This window comes from Charadrius vociferus, unplaced genomic scaffold (genome assembly GCF_000708025.1).
Source record: "Charadrius vociferus isolate BGI_N301 unplaced genomic scaffold, ASM70802v2 scaffold46, whole genome shotgun sequence".
Classification (NCBI taxonomy): domain Eukaryota; kingdom Metazoa; phylum Chordata; class Aves; order Charadriiformes; family Charadriidae; genus Charadrius; species Charadrius vociferus.
The window spans coordinates 591230-612505 of NW_009648710.1; the positions used below are offsets into that span (position 1 = coordinate 591230).

The window sequence follows — 21276 nt, forward strand, 5'->3', positions numbered from 1 at the left end:
CTGCCGGCGGCGGGTAACGGATACATGTACGCTGTGGCACACTCGAACTTTTTTAAAGGGCTTTAACAGGGTGTCTCACAAGAGGTACTGAAGGAAATCCTGTGGATTAGTTATGGATTAACAGGTGGGAAACCAAGTAGGAATAAATCGGTTTCTGGGCAAAGGCAGAGAGTGTCACCAGGCGGGTCCCAGAGGCGCCTCCACTGTCACCTGCTCGTAGGCACAAACGTCCCAGAAAGGAAAGGGATCGCAAGGGCGAGAAGTGGCAAACAGAACAAAATTCAAGGGAGTGACTCAGATGCTTTAAAAGGATCTTGTAATGCTAAGTGGGCAGTAAAGTCAAGTTCAGTGTTAAATAAGTGAAAAGTCATACATACATGGAAAACCACCTTAAATATACGTTCCAATGTATATAGATGTGTGTGTCTTGTCGTTTAGGAAAGAGGGTACTATTTCTGTGAAAATGGCATGCTCAGCATCTGCCAAAAAGACAAATAGAAAGTTACTAACCAGGACAGCAATAAAGAACAAGACAAAAAAATCACCCCTTCACCACTCCAGTAGATGACATTTTCAGTGCTGAATGCAGTTCTGGGTCCCTCCCATCGCAGAGAGCAGATTGTGAAATCCGAAAAAGGGTGCCAGGGACAATGCAAGATACAGAATGGTTTCAGAATAAAAAAAGACCAAACAGGCTAGGACTTGCGTCATCTTGTTGAAGCGGTGCACTAACATCTTAATTTTGTTTTTTAGAATGATAATAAAGAAAAAGAGACAAGAAGTTCATGCGGAACATATACGGGAAAAGAAAAAGGTGAAAAGTGGTAGGAGCCATACTATCATTAAAATTGAGGAAGATGTTCAAACTGTCATTAAAACTGAGGATGACGGCCAGCTTGAGACAAAAACAAAGGTAAAGAAAAAGGAAAATTTAAAAGAAGATGATGACTGTTTAGACAAATTAGAATTGAAGAAGAAGAAGAAGAAAAACAAGAAAAAGAAAGTTGACTCTGAATTACTGGAAGAAGCCCATTCAGAAAGCTTTGCGAATGTAGGCGGCCATCTGGATTCAGAACCTCAAGAAGAATCAGAGGAAGAAATTAAAATTCTCAAAAAGAAGAAGAAAAAAGTTCAATGTCATTCCTCCTCATTATTGGAGAATAATGAGAGTAGTGATGCAGAGCTTTCAAATCATCGTGCAGATGGTACTAAGAAAAATGAATCTGCTTGTAAAAAACCCAGAAAAAATACTGCTTTGAATTTGGAATTGGATGATGAAGTAACTAAAAAAAAGAAGGAAGTAAAGAAAAAAAAGAAGAAAGACAATTTTTCTTTTTCGTTGGAGGACATCCAGGACAGTGAACATAAACAGTCTGAAAAAGTTCATAAAAAACGACACAAATATATTTCACAAGAAAAAGCTTTTACTGGTGACAACCAAAGAACAGATATTATCCAGAATGATGGGGAGAGTTATGTGAGAAGAAAGAAGAGGAAGAAAAAGAAAGATAAGTCCAACTCCTTTTTACCACTAGCAGATACTCAGGACAACATCTGTGGAGTTCCTGATAGCCCCATTCCATTGACTGACTTCAGTAAAAGGCAAAGAAAAAATTTCCAGGAAACTGCATTCACAAACAGGGAGGAAGAGGACACTACTGAGAACTCCGGAAACATCAGAGAGACCAAGAGGAAAAAGAAGAGATGCAAAGATGTTTCTTCCTTAACACGTGAAGATGATCAGGACTCCAGTCACAGAGCTCCTGATAAACATCTGCCTGCACAGCAAGAAGGTAAGTCTGAAGACAAAGAGCTTTCTCGAAAAAAATGCAGGAAGAGTATCATGGATAATAATGAAGTAATTGAGAAGAAAAAGAGAAAGAACATTCAGAAAGAGGAGGAGGAAACAACATATCCAAAATTTTCTTTAAGCAATGACAGTACATCTAAAAGCCAAAAAATAACGCTACTAGAAAGCAATAAAAAGAACAAAGAGAGTGAAATGAAGCGAGCTGAATGTGTCACAGGGGATGTTGTAGATAGGGTATTATGCACAAGTAATCATATGCTCTGTGAGAAAAAAAGGAACAAAAGAAAAAAAGAAGTACCACAGGACTCTGCTGAAGAACCAGATTCAAAAGCAAATACAAAAAAGAAAAAGATCAAAGGAGAAGATACAGGGAATAAGGCAATGGTAAGTGGCAAAGAAGAGTCTATCTTTGCGCCCTCCTGCTAAGGAACTGAAAGCTTTTCAGGTAGGCAGTTTCCTATTTTGCAGGCTGTTCTGCCTGTTCAGTCCCTCAGGTTACATTTGGGTCAACTGGGGCCTCTGCTGGGTTTTGTGAACCAGGAGCAGCTGATCTGCTGATTTCAGCACACAATAGTTGTGAAACACAGGGAAATTTTTTAATGCCTACTGCTGTAGTCATCCAGTGTTTCAATTGCGAAAATGTAAAATGTCTAAATCACATTTTAGAACTAACAGCAAGTATTGGCACAAAAAGAAATGTACAGTAGGTACAGTCATAAATGTCCTTCTGTTCCTCTTTAACTTGCTCTTAGCAAAGTCACAACAGTCCTATAAAATAGGATTTTAATCCCATGTCATTTAACCTGAGCAGGTTGGTAACATTGGCAGCATGAGCACATCTAATTGTGTTTGTTAGACTTTTCCTCAGGCTTTTGCTCCTGAAATTGCATAGTCTTAGAAACAAGGGGGAAATTTAGCCAAAGCCTGTTGTCTAACTTGGACAAAACCTTAGAGAAAATCTAAGAATCTTAAGTGTAGATTAGGCCTCAAGCATCAATGTATAAATTCTGCTAGAAGAATACTAAAGAATAACCTAAACACAAATTCTTAATTAAAAAAATAAATCCATGCAAAAAAATAAATAGATATGAGCTGCATAAATTATAACTGAAGGTAACTGGAATTGTATCCAGACTGACTGTTAAAGGAAATCCCATCCCAGAGTCGTGCCAGATGGCCATTTCTGAGGCGAAACAAACATGGAGAAGAACTGATGAAAGATTTGAAATACAGAGGTTTCTTGTTTGATTTTTCTTTTTTTTTTAATTAGACTATTAAGATCTGGTTTTATTGCTTTAACATTTTTTTTAAACCTTCTTCTTTTTTAATCTGATTAGGGTCACATTTTAAAGCTATTTTAAGTGCTTGAAGTTAGTACCTACATGCCTAACCTCTGTTGTCATTGGGAATTAAACTGCGAGATGCTCAGGAATTCAATAGGCGTCTATCTCTATTTTTAGGCGCTTCAGCAACTTTGAAAACAGCTCATTGCAAGTCATTAGGAGCTTGTGTTGATTTTCATAGGTAATGGGAAATTACACTCCAGTTGTTACCAAGAACTTTGAATGCTTGGCTTGTTTCAACATCAAGCACTAGTTAATAAAGCATCATTGGAGATTTTCGTAAACTAGGGACAGAGCGGGCCATAGAACTAGTTGCCTCTCAAGCACACTTCATGGCGTGTTTTGCTTTGTTATGCACTCACCTATGCAGTTTCTTCACGTTCTGTGGAAATCTGGCAGCTTTCTGGGGTCTAGTACTAATAATTAAATATAGATTTATAAAAGCAGGTTCTTCAGCCATCATGGAGACCCAGACACAGGCTTTTTCCACAAAGGTTTGTGTTGGGAGTGTGTATGCTTATCAGTCACTAGGTGAGCAAATGTTTGGGGCTTTTTACTTAGGTTTCTCCTTTTGACCTTTCAAAGGACAAAGTGGCTGGGATATATTTTCTAATTAAATTGACATTGTCTTTTTGAGACGGTTAGGCATTATTTGGATTCTCGCAGCTGCTCACGTTCTGTGGGGACAAGATAAGCCTCACAATGACAAGTAAACTTGCATGATGGTGTGGTGACCAATTACAATGGAAGACACAGCAAATACCTTGCAAACAGTTGAAGAGAAGGGTGTAGGATGATGCATGTTTTGTTCTTCCCTGTGTTCAGCTCTGTCCTTTAATAATAAAAACTACTTCAGAGACATTCTCCCGAAGACTGAGAAGTTTGGGTAAAGCAGTTCTAGAGAAATCTAGTTCCTGCCAGGCCAAAAGACACTGCTGTAATAAATGGCTGATAATGTTGCTCTTGCATTTTACTGTGCCATCGTCCTGAACTATTTTCTAGTCTATAGTGTGTCACACGCACTGATGCACGCCCTGAAAAATTCTCTGTTGGGCTTGTGCAGCAAGCAAAAGAGTAAGTTTTTAAAGACAATGTGGAGTGATACCCACTTAATATAGACAATTGGTATTTTCCCCATTGGATGCCATTGCAGTCAACTTGAGTGGAGTGAGGACTGTTTACTTCTTTGAAGTTGTTTGCCTGTGGATAGCATACTCCTGCCGTCTGTGAATGTGCTCGCCCTCCATGAAGCTGGTGAAAGATTAGCACACCTCCAGAGAGGGGTAATTTTTGCCACACAGTAGCCATCGGCAGGTCAGTGACGTGCTGTGAACCAGCAGGGATGGGGGTGTACCCCCTTCCTCCTTCCTTGTCTGCCACTTGACCTTCCAGCTAAAAAAAAATAATAAATGTTGCAGCTGTTCGCAGAATCCTGTCACAACAGTTCTCCTGCTCGTTTTAGGAGATCTGAAAAGACAGTACCAGGCCATCTAGAAGTAAATTGGGGTTTGGTTTTAGTTTTTGTTTTTTTCTTATCATCCAAGAGAGTGAGCTGTCCTTATTGCAGAGTGTTCTCACATTTTTAATGGTGCATGTACTTTGTGTGTGTGTGAAATCAATGTATAAAAGGTAGCTTTGGAAAACGAGGTAAATTATTCATGGCTTTAAATAAAACTGTAAACCCTCAAAAAAGTAACAGCAGCTTCTGCTGACAGAAGTATGTTACAAATCTTTTCCTTGTCTTGGTGTTCCCTGGCTGTTTCACGCTTGGAGTGTTATGTTAGCTATATCGATCGATCTTCACTTGGGCCACCTTTTCCAGACTGGTCTAAAGCTTATGGCTGTAATTTACCACTATCCCGGACTTACTACTTATCCTGTTACACTGGATGCCCTAAAATCTTATCCTTATTACAAATTTGGAAAAGAAAGGCTGAGGGCAATGATCTAGAAACGCCAGTCAATGGGAGCACAAGCCTCTGAAGGGCTGCACTTTGTGGAAGAGTTATCAGTATCTGGCTGCTTGTGGACACTGCCACTGATGTACCTCCTGCCCGTCCAGTCCTGCCAGAGGTGCTCTGTCTCTTCACATCACATTGCAGAATTCCTTACTCTCCAGCGTGGAACTAATGTGCTGTTTACTGCCATTGTAGGAGACACATTATGTATGTGTCACACCTCTCCCTGTGCTCTTTCCAGACTGGAAGCTCCTTGGGGACCATCATCTACTCTGCATTTATAAAAGACAGAACACAGTGCAGCTGCCTCTCAATTGTTTAGGTTTTTTGGGAGTTTGTTTTGTTTTGTTTTATTTTTCAAGGGGCTAGTGGTATCAACGTGCCTCAAGCTTGTCCTGTGCCTTCAGAGGGGCCATTATCTTACCACCAGTTTTTTCAGTTTCACTCTTTCTGTCCCTTATTTCAAGTATAAATTTAATCTTTTCTAAAACAGTTTAATTGGAAATGACCGTATCTGCAAACATTACTATATGTGCCAGTGATGTTGGTAAGTCCATTTTAATGTGTGAATTTAAAAAAAATCTCTTACGCTCTTTGTTAAAAAAGGATCTCTTCCTTGGGGAGGAAGTCTCTCCATAGAAATACACAGGTTTAATTTGGGGGTTGGACTAGATGATCTCCAGAGGTCTCTTCCAACCCTGACCATTCTGTGATTCTGTAATTGGCATTTCCAGCTTAGATCTGACTATTTCTTCTTGCCCCAGAATAGTACTACTGTATTGTTTAGCGTTTTTACTACTTTCATGATCAGAGCTGTGTAAATTCTAATTAACCAGAATGGATAAAAATATTCATAGAAGCTTTTTCCTGTTTTACAGGAAGATGTGGATGATGTAACTATTGTGCAGGAAAAAAAAGGAAACTGTGATGAAATTAACATAGACAAGGTATGCTTTGTCTTAATTGTTTAAGATTTAAAGCAAGTCAGCATTTAATGCATGCATAGGATTTCTAACAAAAAAACCTGCTTTGTTGCTTGTCTATGCCAAGATTTCCCTAAAGAGCGCTCCGATTCAAACATGCTTTACTTTCCATGGATTAAGTCCAAAACGTACAGCTCCAGTCAATGTCAGAAGCTTCGAAGTAGCTTATTAGGTTAAATGCAGGTTTCTTTGCCTCTTGTCAATGTTGGCAGTTTCAGTGTTGGTGTTACCTGCAGTTAGAAGATTAAAAGTATCTGATACAGCAAAATGTTGATTTAAAATAACACTAGAAAAATCACAGTTCTCCTGTTGAGTGTGTAAAAGGATTACATGCAACTTATTAATTATCCTTGCAAAATTCTGAAGATAACAATTTTATTCTTCCCTTAACTTTTCATTATGAATTAAATTAATTTAATTTAACACTGCTGTTTTTTCTGCATGCTAGGTGAGGAGGCAGGCTCTGCAAGAAGAAATTGATAGAGCATCTGGCAAAACTAAGGTTTTCAGTCCCAAAGTGGAACAGGTATGTATGAACTTAGACCTTGATCTGATGGAAATATTGTGTCCCAGAGCAAGTCCCTGAAAAAAGCACTGCACTCCTTTTTGTATGTGGCTCAGGTACGTGGCTTGGCAGAACAGTCTTCCTTCTGGCTGTAAATTTAAGGTCATGCTATAGAACAAGTTAGTACAATCCCAAAAGAGTCTGGGAGCTGACCAGTAAACTCCAACAGCAGTTAGCATTTCACAGACTCCCATCATCAGTCCTCAAAAGCAACCTTTTCTCTGGTTCCTCTGCAGAATGAGCCATGACCAATTGCTGCAGAAACATTTTTTGCTTAATGTAAATAATCCTAGGCTATGCATATAGCAGTCACTGAATTGTATCTGAATTATTATCTGGAAGACTGCCGACATTTGGAAACAGGGGTGCACATGGAAAGGTAGAAGGGGATGACAACTGATAATGCACGTGTGTGATATTTACAGTCGGTCCTCTCCTAACTTCTATGTCTTTCCTCCACCTCTTTGAAAGATGATTCTTTATTCTTTTGGTTTTGCATCCTCCTCAGCCTGTCCCCGACAGGTTTACAGTGAGATAGCGGAGACTGCGGCAGAGTGTTTAGCAGGGGTAATAAGACTGAGGAGGAGAGAAAGCTTTGCTAGTAATTCAGGATTCTTAGTTGTTTCGCAAGACTGCCAGATGCCTAGAAAGTTGGAATATACCTCAAACAAATGCCAGAATCAACTCCTGTAGGTTTTTACATAGTAGGAGGCAGACTGCAGTAGCTCTGGAACTGCAACTATCTAATAGTCTCTGGAGTCCTTTAGAAAAATGACATCCTTGGCAGGGGATCTCTGTTCTTTGGTGCTGATCTGTCTCTGTTTAGTAGTATGCAGAACAGAAGCTATAAAAACTAATTCATCAGCTTCACAAAGACTGAGCTGGAAATGCTGCATCAAAAGTTACGTGTAGTGCCTGCCAGCAGTTAACTTAAAAAAATTACGGGTTTTGACAAGCTGTAATTATTTTTGCATCTGTGCACGTCTCCCATTCCAAAGGGGGGACATACATATGTGCGTACGTGTGCATGCATCTGTGTCACAGACCTGGGTTTATACAGCAACTTATCTTTGAGCAAGGTAAAAATATTAAAGTACTATGGATAGCTTTCTTTTAACGGCAGGTATTCTGGCCTGTGATAGTGAATGATACTCCAGCCTTGCATTTTTTTAACTTAAAAAAAACTGCTACAGCTTGCCCACAATATTGCGTAGCACGCTGTGTGTCATGTTGGCTGTCTAGTGGAGGATGAATGTTTCATGCAAACTACAACTGTTCATTTGGAAGGATTTCAGGCTTACATAAACACGCCACTAAATTCATGTTTTTTTCCTTTGATGTAGCCAGCTCAGTGTATTTAATTAATGATCAAACATTCTTCCATTTAATATCACCCCCCATTTTAAAGAAAAAATTGGGAGTAAAAGTCCTGCCAAAAATAGGTACAAATGACTGCACAGATCCTAGCTGTAGCTCAGGAATCAAATAAGATCCATAGATAATGAAGCGTGTTCTTAGGTAAGCCAAAAGTTCATAAACTTTGTGAATCATATGATGTATCTTGGTTTATCTGCAAACAGCTGAATTCTGATTTTACTTGGACGTTACTTATGTTCTCAGAAAGGAGCCAGTATCTGCAGACAAAAATCCTGGAGTGAACTAGTTCAAAGAATACAGTGAAAGGCAGAGTTAAGGAATGGCAAACTGCGAGGGAGGGAGGCTTTAAGAGTACTATATTTAGACCTGTTGGATAAGGGTATGCCCTCAGTTTTTGCACCCTTGCAATATTGGTGGTAATTAGTGGGATGAGAATGCAAGCATTACTTAAAGCATGTGAGCGAGATTGAACGCTGTCTCCAAAACTAACATAACAAAACACTGCTGAAAACAGCAGCTATTTAACTAGGCAGCAGGAAAATGAAAATGGTAACAGTACAAAGTGACAGAGTGAAAGAGGATTAAGTCTGACAGTTGTCTTAGAATAAGAGAAATGATTGGGCAATGTCGGGCTCTTTGAGCTAGGGAAATATTATCTCTAGAGAAGAAAAGTCAAGATTCCTCAAGACAGAGGAAGAGGTTCTGAAAGTGCATTAACCCTCTCTCCAGGTTAAATGAATTGAAATGCTAATGAAGACACACTCATGCAGGGTTATGCCGTTCTTTTCTCATGTCCTTTGAGAGGTACAGCCCATGGAATGACTGCTTCCCAGCTTTGTCAGCCCTGCCAGGTTCTTGTAGCTGGTTCTGTTCGCACAGTACACAGCCAGAAATTGTCTTCCTTGGTCTTGGTATTATTTCATTTTAGTGTTAACCGTGTTTTGCTTCACAGGATACAAAGTTTGGCCAGTGGAGCACAGCTGCTTTTCGAAGTTCTGAGGAAGAAATGAAGTTTTTTAGATTGATGGGTGGCTTTAAAAAGGGCTCTGTGCCTATCCAAAATCCCTCAGCGACTACAAACAAACCGAACATGGCTCTGAACAGGGAAGGGCAGGAGAAGTTACAGCAGGCTCTGAAGATGGAATTCGATAAAGCAATGGACTTGAAGCAACATAGAGGAATTGGTCTTGGATTTCAACCTGCTGCCAACAAAAAAGTCTATATAGACAAATATACAACTAGATCTATAAAATTTGAAGATTAAAACTTAATAAAAAGAATGAAAATTCAACAGGCAAATTTCTTTTCACTTTCCACATCTTTTTACTTGAAATAAAATGCAAAATGTTTAAGAAAATTTGATTTATGAGGTGGTTTTCGTACAAGTTTTCAACTGCATATGCCAGATTATGTGGAGCTGGGCCCCCACTTCAGCTAAACAGTAAGTTTTTGAAAGCTTTACCATGTTTTCTACAAGGCAAGAGACAGCCTCCTTCAAAGGCTGAACATATGTGGGCAACGCCTGCAACAAGTTGAAACTTAGTAATTTTTTTTTAAATGCTGATTTCATGAACTTGTATTTACCTACATCTTAGTGATTCAAAAGGATTTTAGCGTTCTGTAAAATCTTCACATTTTTACACTTGGCGAGTGGTACAAAGTGATGGCGTTTTACTTTGAAGAAACACTACTGGTATGCCTACAAATTTTATGAGGGGAGACTTAACTCAGTAATTTCTTAAATATTAGCATCTTCATTATAATAATGAATAGCATGGAACATCCTCTATTTTAACTAAGCTCTGGCAGTTGGATTTTCAAGCAGCAGCTGTTACCTGTGAAAGAAGGTACGTGCTTTCCGGATAGCAGCACCAAATATATGGATCTAGACTTCCTAAATTACAGAAAGCAAGGCAGTTTCAATAATGTGCTTGTTGGGTAAGCAGAACAAGGTGACCATCTCTTATGTCCATGCCTGCTGGAGTGTAATAGTAGCTGACTTGCCAAGAACCCCACCCCCCAGAATTAGGTTAGTATCTCTACTTACCCAGCTTATTGTTTTTCTGCCAAATTACCTATCCTTTTTGATAAGCTCATGCCAACTGATCTACTGCATTTCTTGCTCTTTTAAGGCAACCTTGCTTCCCACAAGTCTTTTCCAGTGGACTGCTCTACCTGAAAGCAGCTGCCTCCAGCAGAAAATACACTTAAGAAAACAGCAGTTGGTTCCAATGCATTTTGGACAACTCCTGAGGGGAAGTAAAAATTATGCAGAGGCTCCGCCTTAAGGGATTGCCACGAATCCATTCCCATACCTGGGAAGAGGGGATGCTGAACCACTTCCTGCAGGGTCTGAACTTGTCTTTGAGGAAACCGTCTCTTTAAAGTGTCATTTAAAGCCACCACTACCTCAGGGCGAGTCTGTTTTGCACCAGTGCTCTCAAAGCTCAGTGACTGGCTTCAACTGTAGCTTTACTTAAATTCAGGTAGTGGAGGTTCTGTTTTCTGATGGAAGACAAATGCTGAAGTCAGGCCCTCAGCTACTTGCCTGGGGGAAAAAAAAAAAAAAAGTTAAAGGAACAGGTAAGAAAATGTCAACTAGTGACTTCATTTAGGGGGAGAGGGACAGCATGTACAGCTTTCTGCTGCAGAGCCAGTCTTGATGGGTAGTGACTGGTCTTGCACTGCCACTGTCAAAGATGCTGAACGTGATACTGGTCCGAGCCTTGCCTTTGGATAAAGGACTCTCCCCCCTCCCCCTTTGAATTGCATAATGTACACCAGTGTGTTGCTTCACTATAGCTTTGCGGATGGCCTGGCACCCTGTTCTTGATAATATTGTGCATGTGAAATTGTAGTTTGAAAAACAAGACACATACCTGGGGGAAAAAACTGTAAGCTTTTTTTGAGCAGTCAAACTTGGTCTGGCCTGTGTAGCTGCTATACACAGAAGAAAGACGAGGTCTATAATAAGTAGAGTGCTTTAACTAAAATTAATTTTGCTCTAACATGGAAGTAAGCCAAAAGCAGTTTATTAGAGTGGTTATGTTAGCTTCTAAGCTAGATGTTTGGAGTTTGCTCCTGATAACTAACCAGAGCTTTCTGCCTGTCCTTGAGCTATTTTTGCATTAATAAAAACAGTAGTAAAACATTTGAAATCGTTTCTCGTGGCGGTCTTGCATCAATAAAGAAACTGTGCTCAAAAGACAACAGGCAAAAACTGGTGCCTGCATGGGGCAGAGAACGGTTGGGACCTTTGTCAGCCTGCTGTGAGAGTTTCCATTTTACAGAATCTGGAACAACTCCACAGTGGGTTTAGAGCAGTACATTTGCCCCCGGAGGGCAATTTCTGCCATACCGCAGCTGCTTAGTGTGACCCACTTGGCAGTTTAGAGAGCTCAGAGTTTAATCCCACTTACCCAGTTCATGGGTTTTGCTTCCAAGCCCAACAGGAAGAATCATCTAAGTGCTGTTGAGAGTTGTTTTGTGCAGCTGCAGCAAGAAGGAAAGCTACGTTAAAGTGGGACATGGTAACGTGCAGTATTATCATTTCAGTATCTGTGCACGCTTTACACAGAATTATTTAAGGAAAGTCAGTATAATCAAAATAATTAAAATAAATGTACTAAAAGTTGCAAAGGTTCTGTATCAAGTTGATACCACTTCATAATTATCTTGTATTCCTGCAATTTTTCTCTGCTTACGTGTAGTCTGTACCAGGAGCAAAGGATCCCAGTTCAGTTCTTCACAATCTTAACACAAAATACATATTGTAGACATACTCTGCTCTGCTTCAGTAACTACTGAGGACATGAAAAGCATGCAACAAGAACAGTTTAATTATTTAGGTGATATTTATTATCAGCTTGCTAACTCCTTAAGTACATGAGTCTAGCAAAACTGATTATTTGTTTAGCCTTAACAAAATAAAAATTTATGTGCAAAAAAATGTATCTTAATATCCATACGAAGATTTAACTCATTAAAATACTTACCACTAAGCAAAAGCAGCAATAGATGCAAGGTCTCAACATGGTTCCTTACCGTGGGACAGAAGTGGTGAGAGTGAAATTTATTAGGTGTAATAACAGTACATGTAACTAAATTCCACAAGGGTAAGGTGATAAATTTGTATACGCAAAGAAACTCCCCCAGAACAAACAGATGAACTGCAAATTGTTTTATTCAGTGATACAGTGTACTTTGTAAATATAGAGTACTTTGCATACATTTCCACTTTCCTTTGCAGACAGCACTTCCTGCAGACAGATTCCTTCCATTTTGCAAAACACCATTGAGCTAAAATGAAAGCATAAACACGTCTGTGAAAATGTACTGCAGAAATTAGAACAGTAACACCCTGGCCATTTTTCTCATTTACGGGAACTGACCAAATAAATGTTGGCAGGATCCCAAAGCAGAAAGAGGACTTAGTGGGATTATTCTATTGAAATGCTGCTTTCTGCACTGGAGAGAGACTGTTCTGCAAGTGGGATGAAGTTTGGAGGCTGTGTATTGATCCATGCAGATTATCTTCTTCCTTTGTTGCTAAAATGACAACAGACTAGATTTGGAAAGGCTTTTGCAATCACAGAGGTTCAAAATACCCTTTACTGAATCTAAATCAGCATTTAAAATAATACAGTGGTAAAACTGGAAACAAATTCAGGTTAAATTATTGCACAGAAGTTTTGATTTTATCTGTGTCCAAGTAAATCTGTCACACTAAGTAAAATAAAAATACACTGAACTCCTCCAGTCAAAATCTAGATCAGTGATTTTTGGCCTTGACTACATGCTCTCTTGTACAGATGGCTCCTTGGAAAAGAGGCATTCATCAGGTCCTGGACTGCAGAGGAAGCCGAAGGGCCAAGTCTGTGAAGTGACTCATTTCAGGTTGTTTGCTTCGCCTCTTGATGTATTCTAGCGTTTTCACCTGGGTATGAAAAGAAGGCTATTTTGAGATTTTTAGTGTCTTTGTCTTTTCTCATTTCATAGGCCATCATTCAATCTATGTGAAGGTGTTTTAATAGACACTTTCATGGTTTTCCCTAAATATCACTGGCTACAAAAGCACTTTCATTTCTTACTCCAGAGCTTGTTATCATGCATATCTTTCTTAACGGCTCTGGAATGCCCACTTTCCAAGCTTACACCATGCCGTTCCTCCACTAAATAAACTCTATTTCTCATAAAGATAGTTTTCTGTACTGAAAAGAAGTTAGAGCTCCCAGCATTTCCAGGTTCTTTAACATGTGACATACATTTAAAAGTGCTAGAAAGATACAGACCACTTGAAATAGGAAAAGCTGCTTATTCATTAAGAAGCATTTAAAAAATAAGTTGTTTTAAGCTCATTTAATTTTTTTAATTTTTTTTTAAGAGAGCAACTTGTAAAGAGATTAGGCTTATTCAGATCAAGAAAACGCTACCTTTTCCCAAATGAGGAGCTGAAAAACATCTTAAGAACTAAAATTTGTCTGCATTATCTGTTTTCCTTACCATAGTCTTGGTGTCAGCAAAGCCATGTTTCTGAGCAAGGTTCCAGAGATTGACCGAAAGCTGGTTTAGTTTGTTGTTGCGTAGATCTCCATGAGCTAAAATAGTGTTAAAGAAATAGAGTGCCAACTGGCTCTGTCGCTTTAAGGTCTATAATGAAAAAAATTTCCAATATTACCATATAGTCATCCCAAAACATCCAGGATAACCTCTCTGGGTTCTCTGAACTCTTAGAAGTGCAAGCGGCAGGTACTCATTCTGAAGGGCACAGCAATAATTACAGACACAAGAATACAGGCGGAGTTTCCATCTTCCATTCAAAACGCAACAAGTACTGATAATCATGAATCAACCTAAGTTGCTGTAAATAAAGTAATTACACAAGACTCCTACACCTCATACCACTTTGGCACAGCACGGTATGTAGCTCTGACACATTTTTAACTCAAGACTCCCTACAATTGTATACAAATCCCCCTCCCACCAACCAACCTTGCACTTACATCACCATGGTTATATATTTTTAGAGAGACCACAATCATCAATTTAGATTAATGGAACTTCAGGCTTTTTCCAGCAGTCTATTCCACTTTCATTTATTTAATCAAACACATTTTCTCCCCTGCTATTCTTTCACTGAAACTTTGGTGACACCAACGTATTTGCATCATATTTGCAGCTACGTTCCCTAAAATTTCTGAGGCAGGACTTTGAGGAAGCGTCCTGCTTCATGTTAGTCTGCGCTGGAGGAGCACCATGCCCGTCAGCCTCTACGGAGGAGTTCTGGAGCACAGACAATCCTGCACTAAGCTTGTGGGGTGCAACCACCCTGATGTGGGGTGAGTGGAAAAGAGAAGTAATTAAAACGCTTTTGCAGATTCTGCCTATTCCTACGAAATAAGTTTTAAAAGGCTAAAAGGACAAATTATTTCTTGGATGCATCTGAGACAAAGTGTTTTTTTTTTGTACTGCTTTGCTGCAGCTGTCCTTTGTTTTTTGCTCAATAAAGACCACTGATTAAAAGCACATTTTACATAAACCACAGCAGCAGAGTAGTAGTTAAAACAAAACTGTCACCTCAATTAATGAACTTAATACTTCACTTGAGCCCTCTCAGTTCAATACATGTTAGGATAGGTAATATACAGTGTCCAGATATGAAGTTACAGGAAGAATGAGGCAGAGATTAGGGTAAGAGTGCAGTGATGTCTGTGACTTGTGCTCTCCTGACATGATACCAAAGCAGCCACGCAGCCTCTACCCTTTCCCTAAAGGATTGAAAGTAAATTAATTTCTCTCCTCACTGCCAGCAAAGAGAGGTCAGATGCGATTAATCAAAGAAATGGCACACACGGAGCTATCAGTCCTCCAGATAAATATGGAAAAGGAGAAAGCCATGCCATTAAAGAATTGGCTAACTAGAAAAGAGAACACAGCATCCCCCAAACTAGAAGCATCACACTGTTACTGTACGTATGTGACACACACAGTAGATTTGTACATGCAGAACAAATCTGACACACCAGAAACTGTGTGCATGCACACACCCATGCATATGCAATGCCCAGAGCTGCTCAAGGCCCCAGGAGAAGTTCCCTAAGCACTACATTAATTACATGAAACTACCAAAAACACAGTTCTTCCTGTACCAGTTATCTACGTTAGCAATTTCCATCCCAACAGCTCCAAAAGCTGTTTATAGGCAAACACTACACCCATCATTTGAACTGTATTCCCTATCAGATAGAGAAATACAATTGATCGGTCTACTCCAGTAGTAGTAACACAAAGAGCAGAAATACAACTCAATAGACAATAAAAGGGAAAGTAGTTACGCTTAAATGCTTAAATACTACTGTAGTATTTCTCTTGAAGGACTAACATCCTTCAGGGAAAAACAGATATAGGATACAGCCAGCTAGTCCATGTTTTGCCACATTATCCACAAAGCATACAGCCTTCCACCTGCCACATCACCATGTATGCTGGATTAGCAAAATAAGATGTTATCTGCAATTTTTTTTCCCATTGACCATCTAATGCCTGCGCATCTTCTGCTGAATACAAACTTCAAAGAGGTTCCTGGGAATTGCTTGGAGGTTTCCTTACAAGAAGTGGGATAGTTACATTATTGGGCAGAATGCAAAAGCAGCGGTACTCCAGTCAGTATCAACTAGCGAGGTTTTCCAGGCAGTATCAATGATAATACAAAATCCATTTGTTAAAATAAGGATGACATTTTGACTAATTTGAAACACATGTATTTCAAGAAGAATCGTACTTCAAAAAGGATCTAGAAATGGTAAAAAGCTGGATCAGTGAAATGCACACTAACTCTCATTGCACTGGGCTAGGTATAACAAACAGGATTTTGGCATCTTCTCATCAGTTACACAATGCAAAGTGAAGAGAGAGGCAGATTCAGGTATGCAGTGAATCCCACCACATCTGAAAATGAACAAGAGTAGTCAGACAAGGCTTCACATGGTGATGAACAGGAATGTTTGTGCAACATGGCACCGACCTCCAACTGAAGGGAGACATCTATGCCAGCACGCTGCCAAGCCCGCTGACATAACTCAAACTGAAGTGCGGGTGGCACTCCAACTCGCAGGATGTATTCACAGGCAGCAAGGAGAAAGCAACAGCTCAGCTATTTGGCAACCACATACATTATGGGACTAGCAATTCCCACACCAAAAAGAATTGCCAGCCTTCTAAGCAGCACATTTTCCATAATCTTTGGAATAATGCTGATGACAATGAAACAAATAACAAACTACATCATCCCAGAACATGACCCCCTTGTGTCCTAGCCCCTCCACCAAAGGGCAGAGCAACGTCCAAATTTCATATAGCGTAACAGAAAAAAAACAGGATCTTTCATACAGACCATGTAACTTTGTATTTCACAAAATTCTGGCTAGTAATTCAAATATTTATCCGTGTCTTTCAGTGACTTTTGCCAGACATCTATGTCATAAGGATACCTTGAGCCTTCTGTTAGAAAAGCATTTGTGCATTTAGACACGTTGCTCCTCTGAAGATGTGTCTAGCCTGCTGCTGCTCCCATGTACAGCTTTAAAATAACTGGCTCTGATACTTGTGGCAGCACAGAGCTCAGCATGGGCTGTAAGGCTCCTCCAAGGTACTAAATATATCAGTCTAGGTTGAGTCTCCATGCTGATACAGCATCTGTTTGCTAGTACTACCTGCACTATCTAGCCCGGAATGAATTCCAGCGCTACTGTCATGCTGGTGGTTATATCCTTGTCATCCAAATCTAGATATTTCTAAAGGAAGCCATAACAGGCAGCCTTGCATTTCCTTAAAAGCTCTCACGTGAGGCCCTTTGGGAATCTTTTAACATCTGTTAGTTTGCTGGAAAAAAAAAAATCAAAAATTGCATGGGGCAGACCAGGTTCTCAACTCTCTCATTACACAACCGTCCTAACACAGGATAAATGAAGAACTTAGCACCAATGGCAGCTGACACAAGTTCATTCATAAAAAAAGGAAATAATGTTTTGAGAAAACACCAAGAACCAAGCTGCAGCTGGGAGCTCATAGACCACACAAGAGGATGTATATCCCCACTCCTCTAGCGCACTGAGATTGTCAGAAAAGAAAGCGCTTCTTTTGGATACAGTCCTTGAAAGAGCAGTCTAGAACCTCCCTCTAGAGTACTCAGAGTCTTAGCGACAGCTTCTGCCTGCTCAGGGTTCAGTAACACACCTCTCAGTTCAGACAGGCTGAAACATTTTACTCCTAGCTCTATACTGGCACCAGGGCAGGTTCATCTCTATTTCCAAGTCCTTAACCTATTTTTAAAGCTTTCAATACTCATAGCGCTGCTCACGTCAGTTTCATTTCCCTCTAAAATAAATCCAATAAAGATGTACTCCATGTGGAACTTACGGTTCCTGGAGGACCAGACCATACTTTACAAAGCCATACTCAGTAATCCCACTGTAGGCCATTACCAGAATCCCAATTTATTTATTTTGGTTTCCACTATTTACCAAGTATCTTACAAACACGCGGAAACAATGTTCCAAACCAAACTATTTCTAGTCTTTAAACTCCACCAGCATGCCAGAGACAATGGTGTAATAAAAGGATTAATGTTGGAGTTAGGACTCTCCAGACAAAGAAGTGGAGTCGATACGCACTCACCCAGCCACAGTTCCTCACTGCGGTGCACCCATCCTGCGCTGAGCCACCAGCAGGCAAGCGGCAAACGTGCCAAAGCAGGCACCTGCAATGTCTTCTGGAAACTGCAGCAGGTAAATTCTCTTGCCTCCCTCCTCCCAAAGAGGACCAAAATGTTTAACCGCCTTTAGAAAATCTTGGCAAAGGACACAAAATTCTTCGGGATGAGCAACCTCTTCTCAATTTAAAACATACCCACACACAAACAGAGAACTACCTCCAGTTCTGCTTCTAGTTCAAGTATTCAAACACATGTGAAATCAACTGAAGTTTTTATAAGTTTATATGAAATTAAAAATCAGTTGTGTTGAAAGGAGAAGCCTCAAAAGCATACCCAGGAATTGCTTTCTACTGCTTACTATAAGAAGTCCAGTATGGGAAGACTGCCATCCTAACATGGCACTGCCAAGGACACAACAACATGCTCCTACCATTTTGGATCAAAAGTCATGTTTGAATAAAACATATTCCATCTGGAGACTTATCAGCAAGTGGCAAGATATTTACATGTCTAAGAAACCTGGAGCATAAGATTAGTCTTCCACCCACACAAAGGCAGAGAGGATTCACTGATACATGCTCTGATGACCAGAAACAGCTTGAACTTTAGAGAACTGTCCAGAATGGAAAATTCCCATTCAAGGACTGTAACATAAATGAAGCATTCCCTAATACTGCAAAAAGACCATGCTGTGTTAACATAAGATGCATTGTTCTCTTCCAAATTGCCGTTTTGGTGAAAGCATTTTATTGTGAGAAAAAATTATTTTCCTTTATAGCTTTTAAAGGAAATGAACCAATAAAAACACAGAATCATCAGAGGCTTGTTCATTTAAATGAGCAGCCAAGCAGATGAATAATAAAAGGTCACCAACACTGAAGCAATCCAAATATCACAGTGATTTTATGATCGGTTCTACTTTAGCACAAATGGACGTCTCTGACAATATTCTTGTCGCCTCTATTTCCTCAGCAACAACAGCTTCCTCAAAAAACTATTCAGTCTTACAAAACAATTTTTATCTAAATCTCTCAAGGACTTTTACTCAACCAAGCAAAACAAATGCTCTCCCTTGGTAAATAAGGATGGACAGAGGAGTAAATCCAAGGCCGCAGAGGCAAAGTCAGGACAAGAACCTATATCCATGCTGCTTAGCTTTAAATCCAGTTTTCTATGCAACAACTGCTTGAAGTGAAATAACACAGGATCTCATTACTCAAAGTATTAAGCTTGAAAGCGGGGGAAAAAAAAAAGCAAGCCTTGCAGAAACCAGAGCCCTACAAACATTCCCACCCACATACTCCATATAGGAGTCAGATGCAAAAAGTCCTTAATCTACAACCCACAGTCTTGAAAACTCTGTTAAAAAACTCCTTCCAATATCCACTTGGACAATCTTAGCTATGCAAGAATGGTTGTTTTCTGTTGTTATTGTTCTGAAAAAGAACTGCTATTCACTGTGGTGATGTGTACAATGATGTAGAGGCATTTGAGCAAAGGATTTATTCATCTTGCATCTCTACAATTGCTTAAGGAAGAATAAACAGGATAGCAAAAACACAGAAAAGGCTAAACTTGTCATAGTGTCCTCCAAATATGTATCACTTAACACATTCTGTATTGGCAAACACTAAAGTCTGCTGTGCAAATGGGGTATCTAAAAAATTCCATCAAATTAATCATCCCCTCCCATTTCAGTCTGCAAGCCACAAGACTTCTGTCATTATACAGCAGTTCAGTAAGGGGCATTTAGGAAGCTGTGGAGGGGTTCAATCTCAGAAACAGGTACATTAGCAGAACAGTAAGTTCTCATTATTTCAGTAATACTGAAAACATTAGTCACCTGCCTTTCACATACAATCCATTAAGTTATATTTGATCTCTCAGAGCCTCTGAACTCCAATCAAGAAATCCAATAAGCTGCCTAGAGCTTTCTTTATCTTATATTGAACAAATATAACCCTGTTTAAAAACAAGGTAAAGCCAAAACACCTTTTCTCTCCCTCTGCACCTCTCTCCTTCATCCTAGCATCTGGGATGCAAAACTATTACAAAATTAAAGGTGGTTTCCACTGTATTTTAACCAGTACCAGACTAAGTGTGAATTCTCACTTTGCCCATTATAGAATTGGACATTCCAGGCTACTGTTAATTTCACTGGCAAGAAAATACAGTTTACTTACAGAGTGAGAAAGGTGACAGCCAGGAGCAAACAACAGGAAGGATGGACATGGAGCAGACTTCAGGCATAACTATACTGCAATCAAAGGAGTGATTGTGGCACCGTCTCCCATTCTCTAGCTTAGGCCAGTAATTGCAATACCAGCATCGTGGAGTTCAATGTAGGCAGAAAGACTCTCATAAGAAAAAAAGTTATCCCACACTGAGCATCATATTTCCATCACTGAGTTTGGTGACTCAAGGACTCAAGTGACTCACCAGGACTCACGCCAGTTAATTTAAAGCTAACTCTAACCTCATAGAGCATCATGTTTCCATAACCGAACTACACCAGGACTCAAGCCGGTTAATTTAAAGCTAACTCTAACCTCATTATGCTGCTCTGCAATGATCATTCTGCACTGCAACAGAATCCCATCTTCTGGCACAGCACCACAATCGATACCACAGAGTACACCAGAGCAGCTTCTACTGCTTGTCGGTTCTATCAGACTATCCATGTACAGCATACAGCTAAGCAGGTAACTTTAGCCTGCATCTTAAAAACAGATTATAAATGCTGCATGATCTCTTTCACATCATTAGGTCTTTCAACCACAAGCCTGCCTACATGATTGACTCAATTTTTAAACAACTAAAATTACCTAATTTCCTCTCGTTGTAAAGTTCCTGGAGCTTTCTAAAAGACCAACTCCTGGTCAAGAAGGCAGTCCATTTATTCAGCTCCAAAGTAATTTGGGGTTTGTATTGAATCAAGTTGAGTAAGAACATACCTCTTCTTTTCCCAGCGTTTTCAGATGATCCAGGATCTGTGCTATCACCGTTTCACACAGTTTATTAATTTCAGCCAGGAACTTGGAGTCTCCACCATACAGGGTATCATTGGAATCAACTGCAGAGATGAAATCAAGCTTAGGTCTGGCTAAAGAGCTATACATTTGTTTGATACTGAAAATACCAGCTATTTATAGAAGACCAGATTGGAAGTTATAAAATGACTCTTTTCCATCAAACACAAACAGAACAAACAAGTGCCTACCACTTGGTTTCCTACTATGTCCTCTCGATTTTAGGAACAAAACACTGAAAAGAATCTTCTAACTTAAAGCCAGTCCTGTATTCCTGGATGCAGCCAGGTTCAAAAATAGCTGCTAGACTTAAACGCAGAGCAACATATAGTGTCAATTTTCCCTTTTTCCACAGAGACAGACTCCCTGCTCCCATCAGTTTAGAAGAGTATTGCCATCATCTTCAATGGCAGCAGAACTGCACCAAACAGTTTATGTTTTAGTCAATGAAAACAGCAAGATTTTCAAAGGAAACTGCATTTTAATATTTTTTTCCCCT

General features: G+C 39.7%; 2 protein-coding genes across 2 annotated transcripts in view; one reads left to right on the top strand and one right to left on the bottom strand.

Moving 5' to 3' along the window:
• The first annotated feature begins 754 nt into the window (after positions 1 to 754).
• KNOP1 (lysine-rich nucleolar protein 1) lies at positions 755 to 9300 on the top strand. The gene is made up of 6 exons (XM_009886602.1): positions 755 to 1051; positions 1346 to 1793; positions 4217 to 4227; positions 5990 to 6058; positions 6543 to 6620; positions 8989 to 9300. Exons 1-6 carry the CDS (start codon positions 755 to 757, stop codon positions 9298 to 9300), a joined length of 1215 nt encoding a protein of 404 aa, XP_009884904.1.
• Positions 9301 to 12567: 3267 nt separating this feature from the next.
• LOC104287831 (chromosome unknown open reading frame, human C16orf62) overlaps positions 12568 to 21276 on the bottom strand; it is a 56935-nt gene continuing 48226 nt past the window's right edge. Inside the window, exons 29-31 of the mRNA XM_009886564.1 lie at positions 20703 to 20821; positions 13539 to 13685; positions 12568 to 12972 (exon numbers count right to left, since the gene is read on the bottom strand). Of these exons, the coding sequence (XP_009884866.1) occupies positions 12874 to 12972; positions 13539 to 13685; positions 20703 to 20821 (365 nt within the window). The 3' untranslated portion in view covers positions 12568 to 12873. The remainder of the gene's footprint in view (positions 12973 to 13538; positions 13686 to 20702; positions 20822 to 21276) is intronic.

What these genes read in the sequence shown, in the direction of transcription:
- KNOP1 (XM_009886602.1), top strand. Translation starts at nt 755, where the DNA reads ATGATAATAAAGAAAAAGAGACAAGAAGTTCATGCGGAACATATACGG. An exon ending in ATGAAATTAACATAGACAAG is followed by an intron (nt 6,059 to 6,542) that starts GTATGCTTTGTC and finishes TCTGCATGCTAG; the next exon opens with GTGAGGAGGCAGGCTCTGCA. An exon ending in TCAGTCCCAAAGTGGAACAG is followed by an intron (nt 6,621 to 8,988) that starts GTATGTATGAAC and finishes TTTGCTTCACAG; the next exon opens with GATACAAAGTTTGGCCAGTG.